We start from the raw sequence: 22726 nt of genomic DNA, 5'->3' as shown, positions 1-22726 counted from the left end.
TTCTTCATGTCCCTGAGTCTGTCACTGATGGGAAAAGGAGGAAGCATGACTTTGGCCATGTGTGCATAGTGGGCTTCACCCCAGTATGTGTTGGGTCTGCCTAAAATTAATCTTAGAAAAGCTTATTTTCCACGTGCTACTATTAAGAGTTAATGGCTAATTAGAGGTTGAATTTAGTCTGTATGTTTATTCTGTTACATTGAAGAGTATGTTTACATATAAGGAAGAAGCATATGAAACTATATGAATAATTTTTTTTTCTTTGAATTTTGATGTTGTGATAATTGAAGTATATTGGTTCAGTACTAGAAATGAAATCCTTATGTTTTTGCAGAAAAGGCAGCAATGAGATATCACTTGTTCTTTCTCAGTGCTCCTTCTCCTAAGGGAATGAGTACTGTCTAATGTCCAAATTCTGTATACATGCCACTATACATCTGCATCAAAAAGCAAAAGCTCCATTTGAGCAATCACTGAAACTGACCCATTAAAAACTAGTCCTAAACATTTTATTTAGGGATATTATCATGACTCTATACAAATTGATACGACAATGTGTCAGGTTACTCTCACATGCAATGGTCTCTTTTGTATCAGCATGTTGAAACATCTTTGTTCAGTTTTGAGTTAGAAATGTCAAGGTTATCTAAGAGGGTTAGTCGCGGATAACCAGTGTGATACTCCATGGTGTAGAACTCTGCATCAACTGATGGATCTATTTGTCTTCCTCTGAGAATGTTCCTTAATGCTGAAAGCTCCTAATAGCTTTGTTCAACCACAATCAGTGTGACATGGCACACTTTTTTAGCAAGCACTTTGTTTCTGCCTCCACAGATGGTCTGCCTCCCAGAAAGACCAACTCCACAGGACAAAGCTATAGCCCCACATCTGTTCCAGTGCAAGAAAAGGATTAGCTAGTTTCCATCCTGCAGGAAAAAAAGGAGACATTAATATTGTATTAAGAATGATGTATTCATACCATTCAATATGGCTGTTGCTTTTTTCAAATACCTGAAAATGTGCCCTAATCTTGTGACACAGCATTTAAAAAATGTGATTTCTAAGCTGAAAGGGCACTAGCTTTTGTTGGATGTTTCTTTTGGTGTAGCTGGTAGTTGGCACTACTGGAGGGATGGCAGGGCCCAGCAGAGGCAGTTGCTGTGTGTGGTGGCAGCCGTGGAAATTGCCCTTGACAGCTGGAGGTAGAGCTGTGTGCAGCCGGGGACGTACCCAGGGCACCTCTTCAGGAGGCACCTCTTGGGATTGTTGTTGCCTTAAAAGTTTTAAGGCAGTGTCTGAGAACATTCAGCATAGTCTCAGGGTGACTCATAGATGTTAGCTTGTTATTTCCACACAGCTTGCTCTCTTCAAGCTGTTCTCCAGTGTTTGAGAGTCACATAAATACTTTATTAAAAAATGAGAGAGAGACAGATTGAGACACAATAATGGGGCAATATGAGTACCCGAGCTAGATACCTAAATAATACTGCTAATAATTCTGATGAATCATTTTTGAGCAACAGGAGGCACTCCCATCCCACAGGCTAAGCACATTGCCTGCACAGTTCTCTTAACCTTGAAAATGAGAATTAGCTAAAACCTGTACAACAGTGCTGACTACCAATAGACCACTGAACAAGCAGTGTACTCTGAACTGCAGCTCCACCAGTCTTTGTTCAAAATTTGTTTATCAAATCAGGCAGTTACACTTTTTTTTTTTTTTTTTTTTTTTTTTCCTTCTGTGCATGTAAATAATTATTCAGAACTCTTTAGGTGGTAGGCTTAGATGTTCTGGTAGATGATAAGAGCTGAGTGCAACTGTTTGCTTTTGTACTGAGTTCATCTGTAACTACTGTGTATGTCTGTAACTAGTGTGGCAGTACCAAAACAATCTGGAGACTGGATGGAGATCAGGATAGTCAGTGATTTCTTTCCCATATGGGATAAGCCCAGCTAAATTATGGAAACCACGTTGAGGGCAAGAATCCATTCTCAAGAATGGCATTTATTCTACTGAGCATTTGCAAGGATTTTCTCTGTAATTTGTAATGATGTTCCTTGGACCACCATAAGAAAAAAATTTTTAAAAAACTGCAAACGCTGAAAATAAAAAGAACAATAATTATAGATAGATTTTTTTTAAAGCAGAAGAAGAGAAAGAAGTTCATGCAAAAGATATATATATAGGAATGGTTGTAAAATATGAAAGAGATAAACTATGTTGGATTAAAATTTTCAGATTTAAATGGTTATAATGCAATATATCTTTTAGAGGTGGAAATGTTTACTTCACAAAGCACACATTTACCACTTCTAAAATATTTTAATTGCTGTTTAGTATTTCTATACTGTATGGTAGTGTGTATACTGTGATGCACACAAAATGAAGGGGAAATTGGTTTCCCCTTTGTTTAGAAGACCATTGTAAAAAAAATTAAGTAACACCAGCAAAGGATTTCCACCTTTTCCTTTTTTTTCCCCCTAGTCTGTTTTTCCTCTGCTAATTTTCATAATTTTTCTATTCTAAGACTTCTTTTAGCTTAAGCATTCGATTATTTTACAGAAATCAAATGATTTTAAGGTACAGGCTTATCCTGATTATTGCAATATATACCTACTATTCTTTTGAATTCATTGAAAGTCTGAAGAGCAAGTGGTGAGGATAGAACAATTAGAATTAAAGTACTGAGTATTAAGACCAACCTAAAATTCTCCATTATATGGAAGTGACATTTTTGCATACTGGTTTAGAGGTAAAGTCCACTGCAACAACTTCTTAAATATCTGCTGTAGTGTTTGCAACGTAAACAAGCTTGGACTGCACAGTCTTCAGTCCAGTTGTGTCTTTAGTGCAGTGTACATACTTGAAAAGTTTAATATCTTTTTCTAAACATCTACCAGCCAATAGCCAATATTACTCAGTTTTGCTTAACATCAATTCTGCTTTTTCTTTTGTAAAAAAAGCGTTTTGTTGTAGATAATTCTTATTGTCTTACAGGGAAAATGAAAATATAATCATAGTTTAGCAAAATGCTTCATATTAAAATTTAAAACAACTTATTCTTCTAGAATGAGGACAGCCTGACTGCACTGGGAGTGGGAGGAGGAAACAGTTGTCCACCCGGGCAAGAGACAGTAAGTATTATGTAATTTTTTGCAATATCTTTTGTACCTGTTATATTGTATCTGCTTTTGAAATCATGTCTTTCTTTTAGCATGATCCCAAGGACATTTTTTTCTGCTGTAGACTTTTTAATTCTTACAGAGATGTTCATAACTGTATTACTGCATTACTTCTGGGTTTATCAGTCTTGAAAAACAATATCATAAAATTTTGTTGAATATATTTTTTTTTATATTTTTTTGCTTGGACATTGACCCAAATAGAACTTGACAAATTTTTAAATTTTACACCAGAAGAAATTCCACTGCTTTAGGTGTAATTGTGTGTGGTATACATTCTTCTTTGGTTCTGAGGTGCATTTCTTATATCCTGTTATGGTCATTTTTCTGATCATATTTTGACAGAGAATATAATGGCAATTCCACATTTTATTTCAATTCCCTGGCTTACTAAACTAGTTGTATTACAGGACACATTGGTATATTAATTTCTTATTTCTGAGAGACGGACTTGATTGGTTTGAACTGTTTGTGGCAGTTTCCATGTGACAGAATTTTTGTAATTAAAAAAAAAAAATACAGCATTTGCACTGGAAGTATAATGCAAAAGACCCGGCAAAAAAAAAGTAGTTCTCGATTAGCCTTTCATTGTTTTTCATGCTGCCAAGTAATTAGTGTTGCATTCCTACATTCCATTTTGGGGTTTGGGTTTTTTTACCTTAAGTGACCTCATGGTTTCATGAGATTGTCACTTAACTGAAGTGGGCACTGTTAGAGCACCTCTTACTGGACATGGCCATGGTGCTCATTAGTGTGGTTTAGTTTGGTTCTGTTCTACAGTTCATATTTCTGTACTGCCAACATCACCTGTAATTACTGTTAGCTTTCCTAATGCAGGGAGGAGAGTTATGATAAAATACATTTCATGGTTAAGCTTCTTTATGTAAATTCAGGACTACTGAATGCATATTTAGGTAAATTTCCAGTCTACTGAAAACTATGCTGATACTAATTCTTTGGTGCTGACCAGCTCACAAATTGCCACATAAAATTTACAATGGTAGAATCACTTCCATCTTTTCCCATTCATAACTGATTTAATCTCTTTAATTGGTGACATGGAATTATGGAAATACAAGTGACATTGGCTATATTTCTACACACGCAACTTGCAGGTGATCCTGCTCACAGCAGAAATACAAACGTAAATAGCACTGTGGAATTCAGCAGAATTAAAATTTAAATGCATGCATGAGTAATAAAAAAATAAGAGTTTTTTCCTATCTGTCTTCTTCAATCCCATTACCCCTCCTATTGGTCCTAATGATCCCTGTTTCTGACCTCTACTTACAATTTATTAGAGGAATATGAGGTGAAGATTGTAGGTAGGGAAGCAGCATTCTGTGTGTAAAATAGGTCATAATTTTGCTCTTCACTTACGATGAGGGAAGTGAGCAATTCCGTTATTCTTTCAGTTCATTTGTTTTCCTTTCATGCTTCTCTGCTCAGAGTTCACTAGGACAGATTTTTGTTCATAAGGCAAATAAGAAATTGTACTTGATATTTTCATATTCAGGGTAGAAAGCGGGCTTCTAGTAGTTTATTATATGTAGTATCCATGGTCCTGATGACTGTTAGTACTTTTTTTCATAAAAGTATAGCTACACTGAATTTCAATGTCAAATAGATTTATTATGTGAAATTGAATATAAAAGTATTTTTTGCAGATATTTATAAAATTGTATATCCAAATGTTTATTGCTAAACAAAACAAATGAAAAATAGAAAGTAAAAAAGAAAAAATGGACTGATCAAAGCAAAACTTTGTAATGTCTTTTTGTATTAAATTTTTCCTTGGATAAAGCTGTCATACTGTTGAAGTATTTATTCAAACACATATGCTTCATGAGCACACAGAGAATGGGATCTGAAGGTGGTGTAACAATTCTGAGAAAGTGACTGTATGAAGTTTTTTTTTCCCTTTTGCTTCACAAGCAAATTGCTTATAAAACTAACAGCTGCTGTTTTGAAGCTAATCTTAGTGAATTGAATGTTCTTAACCATTTCTGCAATCCCACAGTCCTTTATCTTGCCTCTCCTGCTGCTTTCCCACCACCCCTGATCCCATTAGCAAAACTTGAGGCAGCCTCAGCTTTTACCAAAGTGCAGCTTTGGTTTCAGCTGCTTTTCTGCAAGAGGAAGTGAATGTTGCGCTTTTTTCTCTGTGGCATGGTTGTGATAAAGCTGTGGTGTTCTTATCTCTCTTTTAGGTAGTGGCTCTTTATGACTACACAGCGCATCGATCAGATGAGCTAACCATCCATCGCAGTGACATTATCCAAGTGTTATACAAAGATAATGATAACTGGTGGTTTGGCAGCCTAGCAAATGGACAGCAAGGCTATTTTCCAGCTAATTATGTGGCTGGTGAAAGTAAGTTTACTGCTGTCTTCCTGGTATACCGGTGTGGGTTTAACTGATGCTCCAAGATTTTACCGTGCTGTTCTGCTTATTGTTCCGAAGATAGGAATTTATGTAGTACACACGTGGCATAATGATGACTTATTGTGGTGCAAAAATTGTATTAAGTTAGCTAACCATTGCAGTTTCAGCTTATGGAATAAGTCAGCTTACTACTGACTTAATTACCTGTCAGCTGGATTGATCCCTTGTCTCTTCTAACACAGAGCCACCTAATTCAGGCCCCAGCTTGGCAATGTTTTAAGACACATCAAAGTATTTCACAAACATCTTGGGGTTTTTTCTTATGCAATTTCCATTAAATCTAGCTTTTGTACAAACTCTTAATTTTCCCCCTGCTCTAATGGAGAATGTTCACTTCCCAAATATCTGGATTTCAGTAAGTTTTAAAAGAACAGTAATGGTTAAATCTCACATTTGAGCACTGAAGTTGCTACCAGGTCCTTTTCATTAAAACAGTTTTGATTAAACTGATACAGACTAACCTAGATGATTTTGAACAAATAATTAGTCCACTGCTGTAAAGATGCTCAGTGTGCTGGTGTAAATATTCAGCTTGTGGACACAGCATGTGGTTGCACACTACAAGAAATTCATTTGCCTTCCTAAACTATCAAATTATCAGTTATACTGGTATTTAGAAATCTTTTAACCCAATATTTCTCAAGATGGTTTTCCCCATTTTTTAGTTCCTCCCTATGTCTTTAAAGTGAAATCCAGTATTTAAGCTTCTTTCCTAAAAAACACTTGCACATAACACTGTGCTCACTTCATGGGGTCAATTAAAAGTTAGATTGACTATGCCCTTTCCTATTGTTTTCTCCTTGTACATCCTGTGCACTTTCCCCTGCCTTTTCTCCTTGTAAGATAACCCAGAGAGAAGTCTGAAGGAAGAGTCTTCAGTGAGGGCCTTAAAAAAGTGTTCTGAAAAACAAAGAAAGACAAGACCTAAACAAAATTTTTGAAGCCATTGTACAATTGTGAAAAAAAATCTCTGGTAAATAATTTGCTATTGCAGTTGATGATCATCTTATTGAATCAAAAGAAACCTGTAAGATACATTTGTTAAGTATCCACTGCTTCCTAACAGTATGGACTTTGTTCTTAGGTAAATGTTTGAATGGTTTTATACATTAACCAATATATAAATCACATTTAAATCTAAACTTGCTGGTATAAATGAAGGTTTTTGCGATAAATTTTCATAAATTCTCATAATTTGCCTTCAAAAATTTTTCACCTGGTTTTGTTCACATCCTGATTTTGGCTAGATTGTAACATCATGGTGGTTCACAAATTCTTTCATAGCTCTAATAATGGTGAATTGTGGTTCCTCTTTTTAGAAGAATATGAAGAACAACCTTCAGGATTAATACCAGATTCTGCTCCTCTCCTACCAGAAGGACCAACAGAAGCAGAGGAAGGTTTTCTGACACTAGATAAGGTAATAATTTGAGAAGGAAGGATTCTGTAAGTAGAGGTAGGTTGTCTTTTGTGTGCCACATGAACTGTATTAATTTTTGATCTTTTATGTAAAAAATTCTTAAGTGTAGATCTCATTCCAGGCAAGTAGGTATACTTCCAGTAGAAGTTTATATTTATCTTGTGTGGAATCAGCTGTTTCATCGTGTGGCAATTAAATATCCTGCTTACTTCCATCATTGCAATGGGTGGCAAATCTCCCATTGACTCCAAGTTTACAGACGTTATGTGTACATAAGCATTCCTCTTCCTGTGATTTTTGTTAGTCAGAATATACAATATGTACAGAAGAAGAAGAAACAGGACCCAGGTTTTAGTCCAGGAAAAGAAGTGGACTTTTGATTTTTATGGATTGGGGTTTTTTCCCCTGAATTTCAGAGATTTCACTATATGTAAAGCAGGCCAATTAAATCTCCTTTCTTCAGAGAATTAGAAACTTTGCATGCTTATGTTTCCCTTCTGTGAAATAAAACCAATGATTGTCTTAAAACATGGGATATCTGCTAAGAAAAAGAGTAATTAAAAATTAGTTCAACAATTGTTAGAATTTAAGAAATTTTTATTTCAAAATGTTTGTATCCTTAATAAGTGTACTTTCCACAACTTTCATTTTCATTTACTGAGATGGTACTAACATGACTACTTTAAAAGTATTGCTCAGATTTCTTTCAAATTATTTGAACATGTACTTTTCTAAAATTGAATCTAATATTTTGTATCTGATTTGCAAGACTCCAAGCATATTCTGTGTTGCTTAGTTACAACTTTTGGGGACTTCTCAAATGATTCATCTAATCTTTGCTCCATGGTGTATACAATCATAGAATTATTTAGGCTGGAAAAGACATTGCAATATTCAAGGTTAAAACCCTCAAGACTATTTCTGTTGCCCTTTTTTGTGCAGCTTCTGGTTTTAGTAGGTGAATGTAGATATAGCATTTAAGTACTCACTTGGCAATCTTGTTGAAGCTGGCTGTCTTCTTGAAGCCAACTGCTATAAATTGAATTACTCAGTGTTTTGTTCCTAACTATACTTGAAAAATCACTACTAGTAGTAGTAAATAATCTGAAGTATCCTTTACATCTCTGTAGCTGAGAAATTCCTAGGCAAACCATTGTCCAGGAAATGCAAGGGTGCTCTACTTCCAGATACTTCTATAAAGGTAGACTGGAATAAATATAGGAAAAATCATGTTACTAATGATTTCTTTAATTTATTGTGTACATGGCTAGAGGCAAGGAGGGTATCCCAGAGGATGTTTTTGAAACCACCCAGTTTCACTCATACCTGGATTAGAAGAGAGAGAGAAGCGCTGTTATACCTATTTTTATTAGACTTTGTCATTGTTATCCACACATGTTTTTCTGTTTTAATCTGGTTGGAATTTAGTCAATTTACTGTATCACAATACTTTTATGTTCACCAGCTACTGTTACTAACATTTGCAACCCATATTTGTTATTCAGCTGTGTGCGAAGCAACATTTGATTAGTTTTGATTGCTTAGAATTTCTCAAGTGTCTATGGCTAACTTATTTTTTTAACACTAGTTTTTTTGTTATTGGTAGTACTTGTTTTAGTAACAATGAGTTTTAATATTATTTAATTAAAATGCTCTTAAATTAAATTCTGCTTGTACCTTGAGTTAAATTAACTACATATTTAATAATTAGTTGGAATTTTGTAGTAGTCTACAAGAAAGACATAATGAATCAAATGTACAGTATCAGTCCAAAACCAAGCAAATACATTGCTTTTCATCTTGCACAGCAGCCAAGAGTAGTACAAAATCATACAGAGTCTAGAGGGATATTGTGAAACAGGTCCTAGAAAAAATTATTTAAGGGGATATACATATGAGATTAAACTAGCAAAGAATGAACACTGGAGAGGGCATACAAAGTAATACTTGATGTGAAGTCAATGCACTCTTCTTTCTTTCACTGTTCTTTCCTTCTGCTGTTAAACAAGATCAGGGAGCATTAAGAGCTGGAATGGAACACATCTACTATTGGTAGAAGGAAAATTTTGTTTATGCCATGCTTTGTTACCCTGGTGAGCTCAACTACTACAAGACACTCTTAAATGTGTGTGCATAGGGATTAATTGCTTTAATAACATGTTTTAGGCTGAGGTAATGGCTGAGATTTCAGAAGCATTGGAATGACTGGGAAAGACGATTTGATGGATTTTTTTAAATTTCAAGTCACATCATCACTGTATAAACCATCAAGAGGATAGTGACTTTAACCAATGATGAATCAAATCTCTGTAGTACTTACGATGCCTTGAAATGTAATAGATTTACAAAAGCTGCAGAGTTCTGCAAAGAAGAAACAACTTGTCATTCAGCTGTTTGCTAGAATGAATGAAAGTTTTACAGGGCTTTGGCTTTAGGCAATACCAGGGACTTCTGAGACAAAACTGCTAAGATGACCACTGAGGGGGCTCATCGGTTATGGCAGTTCCTGTCTTGCAGCAGTGACACAGCAGCTTTTCTTCCTATTCCTTTCACTTTTTTCAGTATGAGACCTGATGAAGGGGAATGCCAATTTCCTTTATAGGGGAGATTAGAAAAATTTAGTAAAACCCTGCATTTTGTTGGGGCTCTGTTTGGTTTGGGTTTTTTTTTCCTTGCTTTTGCAGAAAAGCTTTTATTTTTTTAATCCAAAAATATTTATTGAGTAATTAGATTGTTGCTTAAGTTGTTGACACAAGCAGTAAAATATAAATTAATATTTTAGTTAGGATTTTTTTCGGACACAAGAATGTTTTCCCAAATACTTACTTATACCTAGGTCTGCTATATCTATTGTTCTTTCTGGGTTTTTTTGAGGATTACTCAAATATTTAGCACTGTTAAGACTGCAAAACAGTTACTGTGAAAATCATCCTTGCAATTACTTGTGAGATTTTGGTACTGTTCAAGACTAAATAAGGCACTTAAAATATTGACTATGACTATGATTTTAATTACTGGGAATAGTCTTATTAAGAATAGTTTTAAAATTGCAGATATTACACATGCATATCTAGCTAATCGTCAGGGCTTTATGAGTGAATAAAGTGGAATTATTAACATTAGAAGAGGGTGTAATACTTAAGATCTAATATTAAGCTTTGCAAATAATTTCTAGAAAAGCTTTAGTTCAAAGAACTTTCTTTCAAAATACTTTCTACCATCAGTTTTGCATTCATAACAATAATTTTATGCAAACCTTGTTTTCCTGCCTTAGGAGTTACTTAACTCCTGAGCCACAGAATTAGGTCATAATCATCTTTAATTACAACATGCATGTAAACTGCCAATTGAAATTTCATGGAGTGAAGTTCTCACTGCACTGATGAAGACTTTCAAGAAACAGAGATGGATTTATCAACTGGCTGCTCCAGTTAATGTGTTGTTTTCAGGTTCCTTAAGATGAAGGTGGAAAGGACAGGGATTCAGATAGGGTTCTGTTAGAAACCAGTGTGGGTTTTGCAAAATTTTGGCCAATCAGAAACATTTCAAAGTCGATAGAGTGCCTTTTTTTTCCCCCAGAAGTTTTCTGCTGGCTATAAGATCTTGTGAACATGTTTTATAATTCAGTGGCCTGCCACTCACTACATGAAATACATGTAGCTGGATTTTGAATATTAAATATGCAATGCCATGTTACATGAGAATAGTAGGAAGTAGTAATAGACAAAATAGTAAATTTAAAACTTCCATTAAAAGTGTAAAAAAGTATTCTTTCTGGTATATTTATCTTTGGAAAATGATGTCAAGATGTAAATAGAAAAAAAAAGAAAAGGTTTACTGACAAGAACCACATTATTGTTACACAATTTGAATAATCTACCCAAAGGTCATCAAAACTTGATTCCATGTATATTTAAACAAAGTTAGGGATTATCACTGTTCACATAAATAATTCATGGTCTCACTCTTCTTCCCCTGGAGGAGGTCCTTGTCAGACTTTGTGAATACTTAGCCCAGTGTGTCTGAAACCAACCTGCCAAGCAATTGATGCTTTCCCTTGGGCTTGAGCTGTTTACATGAGGGTAATTTTGTGGGCTTAAAATTTATTTATTGAATCTAAAAGTTTAAAAAGCATGGAAAGCTTGTTCCATATTTCAAAAATAATAGCTAGAAGTTTTCCTATTAGTTTCATCAAGTACTTCTATTTTATAGTTTGTACAGTTTCTATTTTCTCCATTAGTGTTACCTTTCTTCAGGTTACTGAGGAACACTTCAGAGACTGATTATCTTTTAGGAAGAGGAGGGAGAAATAGGAAGATATGATTATGCTAATGAGGGAAATACTAAGGAATTAATACAGTGAAACTCTTGCAGTGAATAGAGCTAAAGGCTTTTGACACATCATGAACTCTGTTCATTTTCAAGGTTCAGGGAGATAGCAGAAAAAAGTGATTTTCAATTGAATTAGAATGTATTGTAGTGAAGTTCATAATACTGGGCTTCATTCCCAGCTGATATGATTACAGATCTCTCTTTCTGCAGGTATCGACATCTGGGCTGAAACTGCTTTTCTAGAATCAATCTGCAAAGCTACTGTGTACTCTTCTACATATATTGTTTAATAGCATTATAAAATAGATATTTCTTTATGAATCCTACTTTTGAAGTACTAATTACTTTGATCATTGTTTAAGAAATCATTCATCTGAAGGAAATGTTACTATGGCACTATCTATAAGGAATGGGCCATTTTTCTTAATCTTTACCCAGTATTAACATATTTTAGCTTTTAAGTTCTTAGATTTCCTATTTCTTAGTACTCTGTTTTTCCTTTAAAATGCAGTTTGTACTGTTTGAGATAGAATCATAGAATGTGAAGAGGTTGGAATGGACCTTAAGGATCACCCACTCCCAACCCCCTCTGTCATGGGCAGGGACACCTCCCCTAGACCAAGTTGCTCAAGGCTTTATCTGACCTGGCTTTGAACACTCACAGGGTTGAGGCATCCACAACTTTCTTGGGCAACCTGTTTCAGTGTTTCTCCACCCTCACAGTAAAAAATTCCCTCCTAATATGTAACCTAAACTTCCCCTCTCTCCATGTATGCCCATTATTCCTTTTCCTGTCATTACAGGCTGTTGTGGGAATAGTACTCCCCAGTTCAGTGCCCCCACTGAGGCTCTCCCAGTCCACACACCACTCTCTTGCTCCTGCTTCCTTCCCCCTTTCCACTGCACCAGAATGAAGTAGAGAATTGGAGGCACAAAAGGTCAAGATTGTAGGTTGCGATAAGAAGAATTTACTGTAAACAGCAATGAGATAAGAAAGTGAGCAATAACATCAGCAATGTTAATAACAAAAGTGTACAAAAGAGAAAGTGATTCACACCCAAAGATGCTCTCTGTGGAGCCTGCTACAATAAATTTGTGTCAGATGGTTCTGGCTTCTCCTCACCAAGTTTTGGACTGGAAGGAACACCCTTCTCCAAGAGAGTCCTTTTTCCCCCACCCCTGGCAATGATATGAGGTCCTATCACATCTGGGTCTTTGCTGTGCCCCTCTCAGCTATTGCACAAAATTTAACCCTGCCCTTGCTGAAATCAGGACACAGAAAAAGAGTCACTCTCCAGGTTCTCTGTAGGCCTTCTTGAGACACTGAAAGGTTATCAGGTCTCCATACATTCTCCACACAACTTCTCTTCTCCAGGCTGAACAGCCCAAACTTTCTCAGCCTGTCTTCATAGGGATGGTGCTCCAGTCCTCTGATCAACTTCGTGACCCTCCTCTGGACTTGCTCCACCAGTTCCACGTCCAGAACTGGGCACAGCACTCCAGGTGGGGTCTCACAAGAGCAGGGTAGAGAGGCCAGATCACTTCCTATGACCTGCTGACCACACTTCTTTGGATACAGCCCTTCTGGGCTGTGAGCACACATGGCTAGCTGAGTTTGTCATCAGCCATCACCCCCAAATCCTTCTCCACAAGGCTGCACTCAATCACTTCTCTGCTCAGCTTGTAGGTGTGTCTGGGATTGCCACAACCCAGGTAGAGGGCTTTGTCCTTTGCTTTGTTGAACTTCATGAGGTTTGCATAGACCCAGCTCTCAAGCTTCTCGAGGTGCCTCTGGATGGCATCCCTTCCCTCCAGTGTGTCAGCTGCACGTGCAAGTTGAATTACTCTCCCTTAAGCATGTGTGGTGCTACTTTATTGGTAAGCTGGTAACTACGTGTTCTGTCTCAAGAAATATTTACACCTGTGTCTATAGTATTACTTGAATCCTTGATAGAAAAGGTATCTGCTTTATAAGCAAATTAATACCTGTTGGGGGAAAAAAGAGAAGGGGGAACTTCATGCATAGACATTTGCTGTAGGTGACCAGTCTGTTTAAAGACAGGAAGAATCAAGCTGAGCCGCTGAGTTGGTGATACATATTATCTCAGGAGCAAGCTGGTTTTCCCCTTACTCATTTTTCTCCTTGGGTCCTCTTAGCCTCTTTCTGAAGAAAATTGAAATTTTAATGCAAATGTTAATGCAAAGCTGTGATCCCATATAAATTCCCAGAGGCCAAATCGTTAAGCGTGAAAACAGGTGTTCTAAACCATACTGCTTCAATCTGAAGTATCTTGTCTCCACTCTTCCTCCTCCTCCTTTTGTTATCCCTCAAAAACTCATGTAGTGGATTTGATTTCTGAGATGCAGTATTTGCTGGTGTTAAGCCATGACTACAGTTTTCACCCAACAGATTTTTCCCTGTATGCAGAAGAGAGAAATTCATGCCAATGTCTGTCGTGTATACTGAGCCATGGTTCTTCTAGATTCTCACTTGGATCTAAGCTAATACTGTTAGATATAAGGGCCAGAATATGGTTGGTCTGATTTACACAGGGTTGTTCTTTAAAAACACTGAAGGGGGGGAAAGTAATTGTAAGTTAATTGCATTTTAAATAGGAAGATCATGACGAAATAAATATATGTAATTCTGGTAGCAAAGGTCTCTGCCAGTTGTTCATTTAATGGGGAAATGTGTGGACGGATGCAGAATAGCAGGGAAGAAAGTGATGAGGGAGGTGTGGTGTCACATTTCTCCTGAACTTGACTTGTTAGAACAGTTTTGACAGCAGGCATTGGCATAGTTTTGGGTAGTTAAATACGTGGCTGTGAATCTTTTATCCATGGACTGCACAATAGAAAACAAGATAGAGGGTTAGTGCTGAGTGTAGTGTCCTAAAGACAAGCATGAAAAGGCACAGAGACATGTTCATTCTTGCCATCTGTGATCCAATGAGTTTTTAATTAGATGAAGTTCTGTAGAAACAGCTTCTATGGGAGAGTTCCTCTGTAGGCTGTGGAGCAAATTCATTTACTGTCATGGCTTGAGTCATCTGAATAGATTCCCTGCACCACTCTATTCTGTCCATCTACCTCCTAGTCTGCCAGAGAATCTCTGCAGACCAATCTTAGGGACAACTCTGCACAGCCTAGAGGAAAGCACCACCAGAAACATGGATTTAGATGGGACTATGTCTTTAGTATTTCCTTTAGATGTCCTCTGCTTCAGGTTCTTCTAGAAAGTGTGTTCTGAAATACCTGATTGCTCCCACAAGTTGCAGAGGAAGGGTTTAGTGCTTGATTTACTGCTGTGGACTCTATAGCAGGGATCAGGAACTTGATATGCTTTTGTGTATTTTGCCTTTATTGATATTGCTTTGGTTGCTTCTTATGTGGAAGCAAGAGAGAATGTTAAGTATGAAATGAAAGAGCTGTAAAGCAAGCAAGCCCTTTAGAAAAGGACAATATGTACTTTATTACAATTTTCACTTCTAAGATCATAAAGCAAAAAAACCCTTTGGAAAAGCCAGGCTTCTACAGTTGACATGAACTAATGTTCTCTTCTTCTGGTGGGCTATATCTCACAAACAGGGGGAGAATTAGAACATGGCAACAAAATTGAACACTGTTAGTGGCACTATAAAAATAAGCTCATTTTTTTGTACTGTGTTCAGCATTTGTTCTTGTGAACAGAAAAATATTCAGAAGTGTCTGAAACATTAGGGTGTTTTTCTTTAAAGCAAACACTGCCCTAATAATGCTATATTAATATTTAAGCTCTGTGATCTGGAGGAGTGTCATGGCTCACACCATGCTTGTTCCAGCACCAGCTCTACTGCATTTTCGTACAGAGGCAGTGATGATAGTGCAGAGCTGTTTGGAGCTTCCTGGGAGATCTGCCCATGCATAACAAGTGATTGAGATGTTTAGAAATGAACAAAGATGAGATCAACAGCCTCCTCAACTCCTCCATATTCCAGCCTTCCCTGGCTTGCTCCTGACAGTGACATGCCCTTAGTGAGTTCCCAGTGTGTGTTACCACACATCCTTTGCCGAAGATCTGCATGTTTTCCCAGCCTCCACTTCTTCCTCCTGATGCTTCATCCCATTGTTTCACCAGCTCCTTGCATCTGCCCCTGATCCCCTTGTTTCTTCAGTACTGCTACTTCTTAACGTCACTAAGATGGGAAAAGAAGGTCAGGGAGTAGTAGACTGAGGGACACAAAGGTGTGTGGGACGGACAAAAGCAGGTAGTGGCAGCAAGATCTGATTCATAAAGATCTACTATCTAGTTCCTCCTTTATTGCATGCTTGAAAGTTTGTAGGAATGAAGTAAGAAAGCTGTCATAAACAGTACTTTGGACTGTTGGGTCTCCACAGACCTAGGAATTCTCATGAGTTGCCATGTGAGATGAACAGCTATCTGAAGGCCTCCAAATGTGTGCTCCTCTTTCCTTGGTACTCATACTAAAAAGCTGGGCTTTAATATATGAAAGGCTATGTGATGAGTTCTTTTTAAAACAGATCATAAGAATTTTCAGTTAAGCAGCTTAATTTAGTGGATACTTTAAGCTTCTAACTGTAAAACAAGGATAATTTTCTGTGTTTAGGTATCTGAAAGTATTCAAAATCTTAGTGTAGTTTTTATAAGAGGTCAGTCTTCTGTAGCAGCACTTCAGGGAATTCTACAGTTCTTTGGAATGGTTTATATTTTATTATAGTAATTGTATAGTGAGAAGACTCCGTAATATTTGCTCAAGAATGTGGGTAAAATGGTTCAACATCATTCACACAGGATTTTCTGAAAAATATTTTGTTTTCACTGCAAGCAGAATGAACTAATGGTTGTATGTATGGCAAGGAACGACAAGGTTATAAATGCTGAAGGAAGTATTAATTACTTGGAGTCATTCCCTTTACAACACTCCCTTGTATTTTTCATATCAGTGGTATTATATTTCCTTCTTTTGTGTTTACTTTTACCATTGACTTAGTCTCAAGTTTATTACTGTATTAAGAAGGATTTTGTGTGTGAAGTAGATGATTTTTCTTCCTAGCCCTGCCAGTGCTGCATTATTGTATTCTAATAGGCTGACTTTTGTCTAAACTAATCCAGCAATCTGTGTTTTTACAGCAGACTAGTTCTAATGACTAATGTTTGAACATGGTGGTTGTGTGCTGTGTAAATGTATGAATTCAGTGAGTCAATGGGAGCTTCATCCTGTTTATTGTAAGTCAGCAGAAAAATAATATTGAACTAAAAAAATAATCTGTCCCCAAAGACTCAGGAAGGGCATTCATATTTCCTTATGGGAATTCTTCCATTAGGTTTGAGACCTGTTAGAATTAGGTTTATTTGTAGAGGGAGCAAGTTGTACAGAGACCCTCTAATTACTTTGGAAGTGAGAGAATCTGCTTCTCCAGATTTGGGGAAATTTTAGCCCTGAACTACAAGGTAACCTGGAGTGATTTGAACTGCTTTTGAATGAAACTTGCAGGATTAAAAAATACAGGTTTTTCTCATGAAAACTATGCGATAAGAAGGGCTTTCTAGCATTCTGCTTTTTTACTTGTAGAAGCACAAATAATTCTTTTAAAACAATGTGCGTTTTAAGCTGGCTTCAAGCAGATTCATAACCTCTTGTTTCTACACATACTTGAAAACTGTCTTTCATTTGCAAGCAGCCTTTTTTTTCTTTTTTTTCTTTTTTTTTTTTTTTGTAGCCGGGCACTGTTTCCTTGTTTGTAACCACACAGGAGTTAACATTTTATGGCTGATAGACATTCTTTTTCAAACGAGGTATATTCTCTCCTTATTCAGGAAGCTGGTGGGTTTTCTGTGCACATGTTGGCCCTGTTGTCTGTCGTCTTTTTACCTTCCTGCTTGTATTGTCTCTTTTACAGATGTCACCAGTCACCAGTAAGTCAGGGGACCTGAAATTTACCTCCAGACATGACACAGATAGAGACTCAGCTGCAACACAGTAAGCAAGAAATGCTTTTAACAATTTGCAGTGTTATTCCTACAACTGTTGTTTGAAAACTGTGAGAAAGGTTGGAAGGGTTGATTTTTTTTTTCAAGCAAAACAAGAAGTTAGCTTTAGGGTGATCAGTGGGAGAGTGCTTCACACCCAAAATGTGGAGGAAATAACAGTTCATACACATATGCCATCACCAGAAGAGCAAGGACTATAATGTACATGGCAGTCAAAACTCTGGGATATGTGGTTGCTCACTGGCTTCCCTTAGCTGTATATTAGGATTTATTGCTGCAGACACCTTCTAAAAGTTAATTAATGTAAATTCCAAAAGGCTTTCACATTCTAAAAAGATGCCAGCAGCACCTTTGATGATGACACTTGCATTTCTTAAAAATCGTAGCTCTCTGTTGCGTGAAAGCTGTAAGCAGATAAGATCCCAGCATTTTGAACAGGAGCTTCCACAATATCTTTAACTTTTGCAATCTTTTTTGCTTCAAAAATTGATATCTGAAAATACTTCCTATGCTTGCCATTGTATCTGTCACCTAAGCAAAGTTATTTCACTGCTCATTTTCCAGACTGGTTCCTTCCTCATATAAATAATTGACATTATGCTGCAAATGCAGATACATACCTCATTTGAACCTGCCTTTTCAGGTATGTATCTGCATTTACAGCATTATGTAGATTATTTAGATTACGTAGATTATTAGTAGATACAAATTCTGAATTTTGTATCTCCAGCTGTCTCTCAATTTGAAAAGAAATTGTGAGTGGAAAGTTTAACTCTCAACCATGATGAGGAGTGGGCTGTGCAACCACACATTGAAAGAATTCAGTGTTGAATTTTGGACACAACTATTCTAGTGTTATATTCATTAATAAGGAAATGCCTTAAAAGCAGAGTTATTGTGACAGTTGACACAGTCTGTTAGAAGTCAGTATCAAAAATTTGGGATAATTCAACTCCATTGGTAGGACTTCAGGAAAAAATATTTTGAGTGACATTTCCAGAGCATCCACTGAAAAATGTGGGACCAGAGATTTAAAATGTGGAATCACAAATGATTTAAGAAGATTCAAGAATTTTGGGTCAAACCAAATACAAATTTTCATTTCAGTTGAAGCTAGGGCTATCCTGAAAAGGTGTCACACTGAAGAAATAGAGCCCAAAAATTACTTCAGTTACTTTTCAAAAAAGTGAGAGAAGACACCTATGTGCTTGAATCACTGGAATGTGCTCCTTCATTCTGAACCATAGGGAGCAGGAGCATCATGGAGATTCCAGTCTGAATCATGCATGCTCCATGACATAGCACTTCGCAGCAGTGACCACGTGGACCAGGTTTTTTTCAGAAAAGACTACAATCTGTTGCCTTATTTTGAAGCTAGAAAAGAATCCTCTGACACTGCTGATGCCACTAGTGTGAACAACTGTCAGTATTTCAGTTTATAGGTATTTATACAGCACACGTCAGGTAATGAAACAGCTCAGAAAGAGGGCTGCCTATTTTTCATGAAAACTCTCACTTTACTTTTACCAAAAATATGACCTGCCAGGACTCTAGTTTTCTTGGTCACTGCAGTCAATGTGTCTTGAAATACCCCTAAAAATTTACATACATGCCATCCTAACTGGAAAAGGTTTATATTTCAGCATCTAACAGCAATATCAACATGACTTGAGATCCAGTCCAATCTGTACTTAAATGGTTGCTCCACCTAAAACATGCTGTTTTTTTCCTGTTTTCTGTGAAAATACACTTAAGATTCATGTCACACTGATATATATGATATGAAATTTATTTACTGCATAATTCCTAAGAATCCAGTGGTTGTCAAATACACACTTTCAGTATGGAGAAGTGAAACTTTAATACCTGCACACTTGCTAAGCCAAATGAATGTTTACTGCTTTGTTTATTAGAACAGTATTGTTCACTACAGCCACAATACCTACTGTAAAAGAACATGAATGACAAGTCCTTATGAAATATCTGGTTTTTGAGAATTTCTGGGTGGGAAATAAGGTTTTACAATAGTAAAACAGATTTTATACAAGATGGTAGTAGATCTTTATCTTAGCCAAGCAGTTATTGTGTCTTCTGCATGAAGAAGACACATGATAGAAGAAATAGTGAAATTATGCTAAGTTACTTTAGTCTAAGTTTTGATACATCTGATGTTCAAATAATAAAAAGATGAGAACTGCTTCTCAAAATTAGACTACCTTTATATTGGAAATAGCATAGTAACCTTACCCTTTGAATAGTAATGGTTAGCTGCTACTTGTCAGCACAGCCAGTATGTCCTTAGGTGTGTTCCCATTGTGTGGTTTCCTTGAGCTGCACTAGGTAGTGCTCTGCATAAATTTACACAAGACCCAGCTGAACACCGGGTTTGGTACACTGGCACTTACAACACTGAATAATTATGGCTCTGTACCCTAGTTTCCTCATGCAGCAGCACTCCTCAAATTGTTCTAGGAATCCTGACACAGAGGTTCTTAGACTCTCAAACCTTTTCCTTAGAATGTTCCAGTACTCAAGCTGCAGCAATCCACATATTCATGAGTATACAGTTTAGCTTTAAAAAAAGTTCCAACTACAGACAGATATTCATCGGTTCATTAGCAAGGCTGATGTGTAAACATTTTCATCCGTAAAACCCAATTACATTAGGACAGTATCATCAACAGTGCAGCACTTTTAACACCATTTTTGTGGAAAAGACACACATTACATTCTTCAGTTTTGATTCATCCCTTTGCGTATGTGTTTCAGCAGCATTAAACAGTTCAGGTCATAAACCAAGAGCCTTTTGTGCTAGGCACAATACAAATTTTGAGCAAAGACAGTACCTTCCTTTGAAAGGTCAGAGTTGAGGTATTGTTACGTATTTATAGTTAAAGTTGCAACTTTTGCCAAGAGTGGGAATTTGTGATAAAAGTGGTGTAACATCTGCATAATCCCTGCCATCATGTGTAAGACCAGTTAGAGGCATCAACTGGAATACAGGAGCTTGACCAATCCTTTTGGCACTGTATGAAGACTGATAAGCAGAAATAAATAGACATTAAAACCATTTCCGACTCTGTCCTTGTTCAGGTATATTAAAATGGAAAAACTAATCTTAGGCACTTGGACTGGGTGTCTTATTCTTGTTGCATAAATACACCAGGAATATCTACATAATTGTAAGTATTTTGGTGTCTGAGCTTAGGAAAGTGGAAAAAAAACAAGTGCAATTGCTTTTATGAGAGGAGAAGACTGGTAATTTGTATTTTTTAATTGCATCTGTTGTCTGTTGATCAAGACGAGCTGATTTTTAAGATCATGAGCAGTTCTTTTCAAAGCAATGCTATGATAAAAAGTAGACTAGTGGAGTGGTCTCATATTTTGTCTTCATGGTTTTTCTGCCTTTGTTCTGCTGTGGAACAGTAGTTTTTGTAGTTGTTTCAGCATTGTGCTCAAGAGGACAGGCAGACAATTGCTCTAACACATCAGCTGTAGGTGGAAAAAGCTCTAAATTTGGGCTAACTTTGTGTTTCTTTTACTCTTTTTATATCCACCTTCCTCTAGAGGTACAAAGAAAAAGAAGAAAAGGATACAAAGGAATGAGAGAGAAAATCAGCACAACTTAATGAGCGTCGATACTCCTCTGTCATCAGTTACAACTAATGGTGTTGAAAACGAACCTGCATCCCGTGGGGTGGAATTGAAGAAGAAGAAGAAAAAGGCAGCAAGAGGCTCAAACTTAAGCACAAGTGGAAGGACAAATATTGCCTTTGAGCTGGAGCACCATGACGCAGAGGCGTAATTTATTTCTGAATGCTGGGGTGATGTTCATTACACGCGTTGAAGGCTGCAATTATGATCTCTCTTCCAGGATTAACAACAAACAAATAAATTAAAATACTTAAATATGCAAAATGGTACCAGTTGTGACTTATCAATAGTACAAACCTGTTTTGGATGACTTTTGCCCTGGCTTCCTTGAACTCAACAGAACTTGAAGGTTCAGCTCCTCACTGGACTGGAAAAGAACTGAAACTGTCAAATACAATGTTTCCTAATTTGATATCTGATTAAACTGTCACTTAGGCATTTGTGTAGGCTGTTGATCAATCCATGGCAAGCAAAGAATCAAGTGAAAAAGTGTGATCTAGAGCAAAACATGCCCAACCACTACATAAGTTATTAAAGTAGCATTTTGAAGTCTGATGTAAGTTAAATAGAAGAGTGTTCAGGATGGTAAAATACCAAAGGAGTGCTGACATTAAGGTGTACCTGAAAACACAAGCTTTTAAAAAATATTTTCCTGACATCAAATACGTGTTTGGACTGCATTTTGCAGCTTTGAAGGGAGTTGTGGAGTAGCTACCTATGCAACTACATTGTCTTCAGTAGGACTACTTGTTCTTATAAAAATTAATTAGTGTTGCAAATTCCAGGCAGTTGTATTTTTCAGAGGAGGTGTGCTGCACATAGTAAAGATTCATTGCAGTTTTGTCAGAGTTCCTGGCTGCTTTGGCAGCAGTCTTGCCAAATATACTTTCTTTTGTCTGAATGAAATATTTCATATCCAACTATGCTGTTTGTTTTACTTGTAGTCCTTATTCACTTGTAAGCATCATTACTCTATTTTTTTACTTGAGTATTATTTTGTGAACTTTTACTAATGACTTCACTAATTTACTACGGTGTTAAATAAGTTATGTTTTATATTAAACAAAACACTTTCTATCAGTTAGTGTTGGTATTTTTTCTGGCTGATGATGTCCAGTTTATTTTTACTCTGCTAGGAAATTCTTTCTCCTCCCCCTCTGAAGCAATAAATAACATAAAATTAGAAAGCCCTTATTTAGTAGACAGGTCACTTGATTCCATTAAAAAAAGAAGTGAAAATAACAATGCTGGGCACTGATGTGTGAAATGCAGCCAGATGCAGAGGACTAGTTGCTGTATATTGTAATATCTTCCTTGCACATGTTTTGAAGCCAGAAAAATCTGTAAACTTTTTTTCTTTTTAGTAAAGCACAGCAGCAAATCCTCTCTTTTCCCCCCACTGGTAGTTGCTATTTGCCAGCAGTCCTAACTTTGCTCTGCCTGGAGTGTGTGCATGGAGCCTTGCCCTAAATGGGGCTTGCGTGTGTGTACTGGAAACTTAGTAATGTCTCTTTCCCCAGTCAGAGGTGGTGTAAAATTACCTCACTCCTGGGGCTGCCTGATTCTGACCAGGCTCCCCACCTCTTATGTTCCTGCAGTGTGTTCCAGCTCATCATCCTGTGTGACATGTGCCATTTAGAGATTTTATAATGGGGAAAAATCTCCACATCTTACATTTCTTAAAATGTCCTGGGTCACAT

The 22726-nt window shown here is 36.8% G+C and overlaps 1 protein-coding gene across 4 annotated transcripts in view; it reads left to right on the top strand.

Annotated features, from left to right (window-relative positions):
* AHI1 (Abelson helper integration site 1) overlaps nucleotides 1-22106 on the top strand; it is an 85546-nt gene extending 63440 nt beyond the window's left edge. For all 4 annotated transcript variants that reach the window (XM_063151239.1, XM_063151240.1, XM_063151237.1 and 1 more), the window contains 5 exons: nucleotides 3070-3135; nucleotides 5394-5556; nucleotides 6948-7048; nucleotides 17282-17361; nucleotides 20940-22106. In XM_063151239.1, coding sequence (XP_063007309.1) covers nucleotides 3070-3135; nucleotides 5394-5556; nucleotides 6948-7048; nucleotides 17282-17361; nucleotides 20940-21177 — 648 coding nt within the window. In that variant the 3' untranslated portion in view covers nucleotides 21178-22106. The remainder of the gene's footprint in view (nucleotides 1-3069; nucleotides 3136-5393; nucleotides 5557-6947; nucleotides 7049-17281; nucleotides 17362-20939) is intronic.
* The last annotated feature ends 620 nt before the right edge of the window (nucleotides 22107-22726 follow it).

Source organism: Melospiza melodia, chromosome 3, assembly GCF_035770615.1.
Source record: "Melospiza melodia melodia isolate bMelMel2 chromosome 3, bMelMel2.pri, whole genome shotgun sequence".
Lineage (NCBI taxonomy): Eukaryota > Metazoa > Chordata > Aves > Passeriformes > Passerellidae > Melospiza > Melospiza melodia.
Note: the sequence above shows the minus strand (reverse complement) of the source record. Positions and strands in the feature narration are given on the sequence as shown.